The 11,442-nt window shown below is 37.9% G+C and overlaps 1 protein-coding gene across 1 annotated transcript in view; it reads left to right on the forward strand.

The window, feature by feature from the left end:
* The window catches only part of LOC115919137, a 66,516-nt gene extending 58,205 nt beyond the window's left edge, over positions 1-8,311 (forward strand). Inside the window, exons 27-30 of the mRNA XM_030972027.1 lie at positions 1,535-1,682; positions 3,477-4,565; positions 5,957-6,112; positions 7,715-8,311. Coding sequence (XP_030827887.1) covers positions 1,535-1,682; positions 3,477-4,565; positions 5,957-6,112; positions 7,715-7,731 — 1,410 coding nt within the window. The 3' untranslated portion in view covers positions 7,732-8,311. The remainder of the gene's footprint in view (positions 1-1,534; positions 1,683-3,476; positions 4,566-5,956; positions 6,113-7,714) is intronic.
* Positions 8,312-11,442: the final 3,131 nt, after the last annotated feature.

Raw genomic sequence — 11,442 nt, forward strand, 5'->3', positions numbered from 1 at the left:
GCGTATGTCAATATCGGTGAGGGTCATCGGTTCCAGTGCTCCCCCAAAGAAAACACATGGAGGGTCGTCTGGGAGAAGAATGGGCTACCGCTGGTAGAAGGAAACTTTCTCATTGTGAGTTAAATTAAGGGCAGTTGCACACTGGGGTCTCAAGAATGTAATAGCTTTTGTATAATAAAAATAGCCTATTTTTGTCGCATTTTCGTAATGGAATTCCTGTTATACACTTGCTCTCATATGGACAAATTAGAGAAATAGTTAGATAATGTGTTTATTTGAAGGTTGACATCACTTAGCTAACGAAAGAAGATTGTCAATTGTCATATTTCATTTGTTCTACTAACCAAAGAAACGTTTTTTTTTTCAATTATATCGTTCATGAGCCAGATTAATTGATGAAAAGCGTTTTTCTGATTGTTTCATCTCTTTTTTTACTTTTTCCTGTTTAAAGGTACTATGTCCCATTTGCAGGCCAAAAAAATGAAAAAGTTAAATTCCAACTGCATTTGAAAGATAATACTAATTTAGAACTACCCTGAAAAAGATGGGGCTTGAAAATGTCTTCAAGTGGGAAAATAACGACTATTAGTTGTCAAATCGACTTTAGGGCTATAGAGCCCAAAAGTAATAGTCTTGATTTTCAGACAATTGTACCGAATGGTCATACGTTTTATGCTGCGCAAAGATTCAATCAGTTTAATCTTGGCCATCACAAGAAGTGGGTTATTGATGTAGACAAATGCTCATGTACCCTTTACAACCCTTTTCATGTATGTTATTACCAAAGAAGAAAAAAGCCAGCCAGTCACTCAATAGTGTCTGACAGTGAAGTCTAGCAAGTAAACGGGTTTCCTTGCATAATTTGAATATGAGGACGCTGCTAACGTTTAAATTTCACAGATAGGACATACATGACATATTCATAATTCCTGCAAAGTTCTACAACATTTGAGGTTGGCTGCAAAAGGGACATAGTACCTTTAAAGCTGGTGAGACCCTTTCATAGGTATAATGCGATATATAAGAGCTGTTCTATTATTGTTCTTGTTATTTGTTTCTTGTATAAAAGGCATATTATAAAAACTGAAAGCTTCTGCGAATACCATGATTCTGCACAAACACTGACTTTCTATTAATATCAGTCAGGAACTTGGAAGTATTTGAAGGATATTTAATGCATTCTCCCCCGTTAAACAGAAAGCTTTTGAAAGAAATGAGAGGAAGAAAAGTTGAAGTCCATCACAATTTTGCCGTTGTCAGGAGAAAATCTAATTATGTATATTAAGTTAACGATAAAACGTTTTCATGTTCATAAATTAAACAATATATTTCAGTTTATTACTGATTCTGTGAAGGTGAACACATTCTTCTTTTTACTTTCAAATAATCTGACATATTAAATAAACAATGGTATAAAAATTTTATGAATGGACTTGGGCCTCCTTCCTCTCATGAATTCAGTTAGGCCTATACATAAGATGTATTTCCAAATAGATTCAAGTGGTTCTATTTATATGATTCTTTTATCTGGCAGCGCCGAGGATACCTCTACCTGACAAATATAAGGGAGGAAAATGAAGGGAAGTACACCTGCGTTGCCCGTGACCAGTTCGGACGAACCAAGGGTCGAGTACATGCCTGGCTTTATTTGACTGATCCACCTCAGATTGACATTACTACAGGTAGGGCTTAGGATCCAAGCCTTTGATACATGCATGTCGACAGTCTATACTACTACTATAGCAGTACTACTCAGTGGCGAAAAAGGGGAAAAGAGAGAGCGACGGAAGAAAGAGGAGACACGGAGAGGGGGGGGGGTGCTACAAAAATAAAGAAGGGACAAAAAGGAAGTATAAAGGAGAAGAAAAAATACGCGCTATCCTTAGTTTTCAGATCGCAAACGTATAAATCAGTGGTGGATCCAAATCGGGCCGAATCGATGGCCTAACAAAACAAAAAAACAAAAACAAAAGAGAGAGAGAGAGAGACAGAGAGAGAAAGACAAAATGAAATTAAAAAGTATAGAAACAAAAATCGGTATCCTGAGTAACGGGTCGGTAATATATTGGATGTGGAAACTCCACGAAAAGCTATGCGCAATGCGTGCATAAACGTATGTATCAGTGGCGAATCGGGAGGGGGAAGGGCGAATCAGCCGCGGCCCTCCCCTTTTTGTGGCGGCCGACAATAGAGAATAGAGAGGGAGAGAGAGAGAGGGGGGGGGGCGAGAGTGAGAGCGAAAGCGAGAGAGAGAGAGAGAGAGAGAGATATCGCGATGGGAAAAAGGGGAAAAGAAAGAAAAGAAAGAGGGAAGAATGTAAAAGAGAAGTACAAAGAAAAACAAAAGCTAAATTGCTAGAAATCATGAGCGTCCGGTCGCCAGCGCATACGGTGGCTTCGGCCTCTATTTTGGAAAATCCTGGATTCACCACTGCTGCTACTACATTTACTACTTCTTCTATTACTAACTACTACTACTACTACTACTATTTCTACTACTTTTTTTCTCACTTAAATGCATTATATAAACTTGATCCTTAAAAGTGTTCCTTTCTTATACTCTACATGGTATACATTTGTTAAATCGTATTGCATCGTGTTGGAAGAAAGACAAATAAACTTGAACTTGAACTTACTACTACTACTACTTCTACTACTACTACTATTTCTACTACTATTAATACTACTATTACTACTAAATATGCTCCTCCTGCTTCTTCTTCTACTTTTAAACTACAACTTCTACTAATGCTATACTACTACTACTAGCAGTGGCGTACGCAGGATTTTTTCAAGGGGGGGGGGGGGGGTTTTCAAATCGGGCCCAAAATTTCGCAACGACTCAGCCAGCCGCTGAATAAGCGGGGGGGGGGGGGGGGGGGGAGGGTAAGAGGACACTTTTTTTTTTTTTTTTTGGTCTCGAAATTTCTAAATTTGACATTTTGTCTAGTTGTGGGGGGGGGGAGGGGGTAAGGTCACCTTTTTAAGGTCAGCCATGGGCAATTTTTTTTTAATTTTTTTTTTTAATTATTTTTAATTTATTAAAAAAAAAAAGATCTCAAAAGGGGGGGGGGGGGTTTCCAAAATGACGTACATAAAACATACACATAAAAAAAACTCGAGGGGGGGTTTAACCCCAAACCCCCCCCCCCCCCTGCGTACGCGCCTGACTACTAGTACTACTACTACTGCTTTCTGCAGCAACTACTACTACATGTCCCGCTACCTTCACTACTACTTCTACTATTTCTACTACTACAAGTACCAGCCTGTACTATTATTAAATTATATACATGGTTAAGGAAAGCTAATATCATGTATATATATTTATAATATATGTATTTTTTTCACTCAATGGGAATAACTCGATTCTTATTTATTGAATGTCATATATTGAAATTTTGGAAAGATCTTTATTGATCACTACTCTTACTAAAATCACCACAAGTACTCTCTATTTATTTTTGTATTTCTAGTTTGCGGCACGATTACATATTGGAAAGAGAGCAAAGCTCAAACTACACCCTCCCCAGTGGTAGTTACTCACACCGAGGCCCCAGATATCGACGGAGCTTCAATCGACTGGAGCAGCAGCGCTAGGAACGAAGCAGACAGAGGCGCAGGCCGTGTGGTCGGAGGAAATACAGCAAAAAATGGTTCGGCGCCCTACATGGTCCGAATCTGGGAATACAGGACTGAGAATGCATGGGACCCATGGACCTTCATCTGCGGTGCGACACTCCTGGACCAAAGGTGGATTTTGACTGCTGCGCATTGCATGTTTGACAAGCACGAAAACTTGATTCAAAAGGAAAACATGAATTTATTTTTTGGTGATTATGATTCATTCCTTACAGAAGAGACGGAAAGGAGCCGACAGCCAGCGGAAATAATTGTGCATGAGGATTATGACAAGACGTACTTTGATAATGACATTGCCCTGATACGGATCGACCCACCACTGTGGGAGTTTACTCCTTACATTCGTCCTATTTGCCTGGCCCCGGAGGTTCTGGCCAGTCGTATCATGGAGACCAACATCAACGGACGCGTGACCGGATGGGGACAAGAGTCTGTCGGAAGTTCAACCAGTCGGTATATGAAAGAGGTGAATTTACCTATTGTTGACCGGCAAACTTGCGAGGATAGTATTGACGAGAATGAAGGAGAATTCACTGACAACATGTTCTGTGCTGGTTACCACAGTGCGCAGCACGACGCCTGCGAAGGCGACAGTGGGGGTCCATTTGCTTTTCGTCATGATGATGGACGGTGGTATCAACTGGGTATTGTAAGCTGGGGCGTCGGATGTGCTGCAGTGGGAGAATACGGGTTCTACACCCACGTCTCTAGATATCTTCATTGGTTACGTTCTAAGAATGTAACAGTTGCATATTCTCCAAACGTGGCGAGACGGTTCAACGAGAGTCAACCCAGTGAGGCACTGTCCTTTACAGTGAGATCTCCTAGCAATTTGACTGTTGCAGCAGGTAGCGTAGTCGACCTAGAGTGTTCCCCTAACAGAGATGATGCGTCCGTTCAGTGGTTCATAAATAACAGACCAGGTAACATGTTACTCTCGAAATACCTTGTCAGAATACATGTTTTGATTCCAAACAGTACTAGATGGGTTTGGTAACAACACACACAGGTGATCCGACATTCGGTCCATGCAGCGACATGTTCGTCAAATATGGAGGGTAATGCAGACACCTCACCAGACCGACACCAGCTACACCAAGAGCAAACGAATAAACAATAAAATTACCCCTAATTATGGCACCCCAAAGCGGTCTGTTTGGAGTCAGTGACTGTGAGTGACAGTGCCTGAAGTTGTTTGGTTATAGCATTAAGTCCAGATGTAAAGTGATAAATTCGTCTGGTATGCCAACATTTACTGAGGAGGAATTGACGCCGTTGCATCTGACATACTCCCACAATCATTGCGTTTTAGTATTTAGAGGAATGCTAAGTTTGGTTTTGTTTACTTTAAGGAAAGTTCTTGTAAAAGTGTGAAAGGCGTTTTGGAGCATTTCTCAACGTTTTTATCCCAATAAAGCAGTGTCCAATGAAAAAAAGATTGAATTTGAAGTGTATTCATGCATCGAATATGACTAGAAATAATTCACAATAATTTTGGGTCAGAGTCTAATGCTAAATAATGTGTGGTGCCAGGTACCCATGTCTGTGGTCATTGATTTTAATGTTTGTGATTTTAGTCAATCTGTCATAATTTTTGATGATCCCAAAATTAATGCCACACAATAATTGTTTCTTTTTACAAGATTTGAACCGTCCAAAATTACTTCTAGATTGTAATCGCATAACAAGTACTCAACTTTGTCTTTAAAGTTTGATGCAAAATCATGATAAACAAAAATATACCATGCACTCAGAGGCTCTAGTTGAAATTATGGATCGAGGTGGCAGGATTAGTACTATTTTCTTCGGGGCTACGCCCCTCAGAAAATAGTGCTATTTCTGTCGCCGAGGAATCCATAATTTCACTAGTGGCTTGAAATATTTGTTTTATATTTTTCAAACCAACCTTCATATAAATAATAATGATAATAATGTTTTCTGTCACTGAAGTAGTGAAGAGTGCAGTGAGAGCAGCGCAATACCGCGACCGATAGCACATTGATCTTGATCGATCGCATATATATGACGTAATCCATGGTACAGTGCCATGGTATAATACACTATACCATGGATGACGTCACGGTTACATCATAGCAATGTTATGTTTGGTCACATGATGCTATGTTGACCAATCACTGAACAGGATTTCATTGATCAAAAATATAATACCTTTTATAGTACCGGTAAATAAATTGAACCATAATACTATGCCCATTGCCCCTCATAATGATTAGTGTTGTATATAAACATTTGTCGTTCCAATATGACTTTAAAAGCCATACAATCCTTTTAATTTCTCTCTTGTTATTCGCAGTGAGAAACCTTGTGGAAGGAGTGCGTTTTCTACCTTCTGGACTAGTCTTACACTTTGACGCCGTAGAGGATCGTTTCTCTGGAGTATTATACTCGTGCGAGGCCAGGGTCAACGATGAGGATGGAGAACAAGTCATCAGAGCAAACTTCCAACTACGTAAGTGGTTTGGTGTAACCATATCGAATAAAGACAGATAGTTGTGATACGCATGCACGGTCATAGGTTAAATTTAAGTTCCGAATAGACAGGTTCGTAGTTCGCTTTGTTACATATGACCCCCAAATATCCACAGATTTTTTTACACTTAGACACGTCCCACTGCGTGCATTTCGGAATAATCTCTGGCAACGTGAATACGCTCACCCGTACTCAGAAAATGTACTGTTAGTGAATAATAATAATAATAATAATAATAGTGGGTTCTTGTATAGCGCTCATGTCAGTCAGATTTGAATAAATGAATAATGATTTGCATAACTTTCATGAGCACGAATCCAGTATTCGTCTTGATGCGCAGATTGTATCTACGAAATGGCTTATAGTTCCCTCTCACATACAATCTCTATGGGATGGAACTATGTTGAGAAAACACTGGCCGATCAGATACAATCTTCTCTCTCTTTCCTTCCCAGCTATGTATGGTTCTATAATTTTCAAAATATTACTCGACAAAACATCTTGGATCCTCGATAGTCGTGATGGTTGTATATTCTGTCGTAATTTTGTGTGAAATGGTCATATTTGTAATTAAGAGTCTTTGACTAAAGAGTAGCCCACACGCATTCCAATGAGCTACATGATATTGCTCATTAATCATGAGTTTAAAGAGTGTATGGCAATGCGCAATACGGTATTGGTCAATCCGAAGTGAAGTTCAAGTGTTAAAGGTATAGACCAGTTCTGGTCATGCGATTGGACTGTGAAAGAAACGTTGTGGAATCGATCAGAAAAGGTTGATCATCTAGCTAGCATATAAGTATTGATGTGTACTGCAAGGTTCTGGAATCATCAACATGATTAATCTGGCCCAGTCTTGGGCACTGTAAACAGAAAGATGTATATGGGACTACCCTATATCCCTCCAGTCCAGATAGATATAATAATTTATCAAACATATCGATTCGTAGGCGGTTTCCTAGCAAAATTTGCATCATCACGTTTTAGTCAAAACATATTATTTCACATAATTGATAATAAGAGCTTCCATTTCATTTTTTGAAATGGAGGCGTTTCTAAAACTGGCCTTTACCTTTAAAATTCATTATAGTAGAAATGTTTTGAATTATTTATTTCTCAAATTGGAACATTATCTCGCAATATACATTCACATTTTTCTGTATAATATTAGTGATAATACTAATATGTGAGCACTTGTGAAACAAAAACAAGAAAAGAGATTACATATTAAAACGTCTGCATTATTAACACAGGAAGAGAAGTAAGATAGAACATACAAAAATGACAGAACAACCAATGATCTGCTGAATTTAACAGATACGTTTAACCAGATAACATGTAGGATTAAATTTCAGCCCACTTCTTAAGTATCATAAATATTTACAATAGAAGAGAACTCACTTTTCAGATACTAAAAACATTTCAACATAAAACGACTGAAAACAACATATTAAGTAAATAAATAATAACATCCTTCATCTTTCAAGAGAAGCCTTCAATATTACAATCTGAAAGTGTGTTTCCAGCACATTGTATGCTAACCTCTAATGTACTGTATATTTCTCTTTTTCTCTTATTCAGAGGTTACTGCAGCTTGATGATGTTCAGTCCAACCCAACTCGACAATGCAATAAGCATGGTTGACAGGAGAGATGTCGTGATTTTCTTCTTCCATTTCTTCCATTTCTACTTAAATTTTGAACCACTGTATGTATAATAATTAGATATTTACTTTATAGATGTATGCCCACGATTATTCTGTATTTCTCACAGTTAAGCCAGGATTGTGAATTTTGAGGGATATTGCGCATTACAAATGTTCACTTTTATTATTACTACTTCGACTAGATATTGATTTTCATTTAATTTTCTACCTCCCGAACTGAAAAATAAGAAACAAAAGAAGTATTTTTCTCATGAAATTCTTTAGATCCTTCCCTCCAATGATTTTGGATAATAAGAACGTTCAATTTGTTCTAAGAAAGTGATATCAATTAAAATGAACACGATTATTGATCTCAGATTATTTAGTCTCAAGTATGCTATTAAATACCAATTCAGTTTACCATATAACTATCTTATTAGCCTTTTTCAACTTGATATATTATTGATGTTACATGTATGTACCCCGCATTGTGAAGAATCTGTAATTCGGCCCACGAGTCGCGAATGTGATTTTAAAAAAAATCAATATACCATTTGAAATATATAAATAAAATGACGATTGCGTGATAAAAGAATTTACATGATTAAACATGTAGATTGCTTGTTTCATATATCTGAAACCCCCGTCAATTGTAGTTTTGATAGAATATATACTCAAGTACAGTTGTGAAGAACAGATAAAGTTATTGAATACGTCAACAACTTGTTTTACACAACATTATAATATTACTATCGAAACCTCTTAATTACGATTGAGATTTTTGTGTTGAGTTTTCATGAGTGTAATACAGTGCATTGCTTTACTAGTGTCACAACATGTTATGTTATACAAAATATTATATCCCTCATGTGTAGTTTTTTGCATTGCGATATTCAGAGGCATAACAATTAACTTTTCCTCGAGGCAAATTAATATCATATTTACTATAACTTCGGCAAGCCTCGGGTATAGTAAATTTGATTTAATTTACCCTCGGGGAAAGGTACTATTTATTCCACTTCATTAGCTCATAGTTTTTGCTAGAACCTCGAAAAATATTGTACATTATTTTGTATACTGTTAAAGTGATATGTGATGACACTGCGCAACTATTTACCTATTAAAGGCCGGATGTACTAGTTTGGCCAGGAGGGATTAGACTACACAGCGTGGTTAGTGACAGGTGGCTATCTCATAAACTCAGCTCTCAATTAACATAAGAAAAAGAGGATCATGGGGGACCAAAGGTCACCGATTAGGCATTGTTTTCTATATAGAGGGAGCAAGTAGCTACAAATAGGACAGTGGGGCTTTAAACCATACCGCTGTGTTTCATTTATGAATAAAAGCTGTATTTTAAAACATAAAAGGCCTATCAAAGTATTTCCTGTGAACAGCTGGTAAAGTTTTTAGAACAATACCTAAACACGCGGACATTGACAGCAAAGTACTTAGTACTTAGACATTTTGTTCGATATATATCTAGTTCAATGCTCCCTTAAAGGGGTTGTAAACTGACGAGACTACATGTCTTTCCCGTGGCCTGACTCGGGGCCAATCGGGTATGATACGACTACGGACTCGACCGCAGCTGCAATCACGTACCTGCAACATACGCGAAACCAAAGCGTGAGTAGAACTTCGGTCTGTTTAACGAACGCTAACTATATGTAGAGATTAAGTCGTTGACTACCGTTGATCAAGTCCATTCGTTTACGTGCAGTTGTCCAAAAGGAGACGCAGATTCATCAGTTTACACCCCTTTAAATAAAATTGTTTTATTTGAATTTCATTGTGGTGTTTTTAAGTTTGTAAAACATGTTTATGAGCAGAATGAAATGTGTGTGTATGTGTGTGTGATAGTGTGCGTGTGCGTGTGTAAATGTGTGTGTGTGCGTGTGTTTGAGGGGGGGGGGGGTAACGGGCGCAAAGGAGAGATGGTGGACTGAGAAAACAAACCTGCGAGCAGGAGGGGGTAAATAAGAATGAGCAATGGAACTTCTAGGTCTTTGCTTGCATCTTTAAACTGATTATCTGCGGCAGCATCAGAGGGGAATATTGATCAGTGTCTTGCTAACAAGTGCTTGTCCAGACTAAAAATAATTTCTATGGCTAATCAGAAAACGAGAAGCTCAATAAATTGTCCTCACGTAATCGGTATTTCTACTATAGGGTTTGAGAAAACATTTAAGTAACCATTTCTTTGCCGTATTCAACAATAATGTGATCATATTGTTATTTTTTAAGTGAGTGGGAAGAAACTGTTGGCTATGGTTACCATTTTATGTATATTTCCACTCTTTTCAAATGATACAGGTATAAGAAGTTTAGGCTTATTGTTTGCGTGTATGGTCGATGAAAAGCGCGCGCTGGAGAAAGAGAGAGAGAGAGAGAGAGAGCGCGCGTTTGTTAATGTACATTACATTACCCAAAGTCCATTTAAAAGTTTGTTTATGTTTCGATGTTTACATAACATTTTTTGGAATAAGACATTTGCATTTTCAATTTAAAAAAAAAAGTATTTATTATGGTTTAAAAAGACATTTAAATATACATAATTCAAAGGTCCAAGGACCCAAACTGATCATGTTTACAAGTAATACAATATAGTGATAGTTACAGAAAATATACAATAGTGAGCCAAACGAACAGGTATGACAAGTACAAGATGGTAATAAAGATGAAAAAATAATACATTTCAATTAATACAATACCAAAATAAACTACAGAAAGTAGTGGTCAAGATTGTCAAATGTTTAGATACAACTACTTTTAAAGTTTATTTGAGGTTTTGAGGTTGCAGCCCCCCCCCCCCCCCCCTATTTTGAATTCACTAATATCGGGCAACCATCCGCTTACACACGGGCATCGAGTTTTTTATCCCTCCTGTTTACCTATCTTATCTAGTACATTTTCTATGACGACATAACATTTCAGTTACGAATAAGTCTCGTTTTGTCTCCCTTACGAACTGGATAAACTGGCAAGTTCATATTTCTGTAAGAGGCAGACCTCGCCCCTCACATTATATAAGGCCAATATAAACAAATTTAGAAAATGAGATGGGGCACTACATAAATAAATCCCTTAGGGCTTGTACAAACGTAGTTCCCAAAGCATTCATAGCATAGTGTGATGAGCCAAAGGATTTAGCACTTGAAGCCCGAAGGCAATTTTGCATATCACACGCATATTGCTTGAAGTACATACCTGTTTTAAATGATTGTGGCTAGACTTCAAATAAATCTAAAGATCTTTTGAATTAGTCATCGTCTCAAATATATCCGTTCCAAGAGCGGGGCTAGTCCGCCCACCCCTTGATTCTCAGCCTTGCGGTGATTGGATAAAACTTTCGCCGGTGATGTAATGACAAACTAGCCACACCGCACAAGATACAACAGCACGAGGACAATGGCTTTTTGATAAACAAACTAACGCTAAAATTTCCATTTCAAGGCCACATAAGTAAAACAAATTGTCTTTACATTTCTTGTATTTACCTGTAGACATTGATGGAGGTGGTAATGGTAGTTTTTGTTGCTAAAAAGGTATGGTGTGTGTCTAAAAAATGTTGGAACAAGTCAACATCGGTTATACATTTTGCCCAGAACGAGATAAACGACGATAACAGCCCCATGGGGCTAGTTCGCCCATTTTTGACGGG

Source organism: Strongylocentrotus purpuratus, unplaced genomic scaffold (genome assembly GCF_000002235.5).
Source record: "Strongylocentrotus purpuratus isolate Spur 01 unplaced genomic scaffold, Spur_5.0 spur5_scaffold_6, whole genome shotgun sequence".
In the NCBI taxonomy this organism is placed as follows: Eukaryota; Metazoa; Echinodermata; class Echinoidea; order Camarodonta; family Strongylocentrotidae; genus Strongylocentrotus; species Strongylocentrotus purpuratus.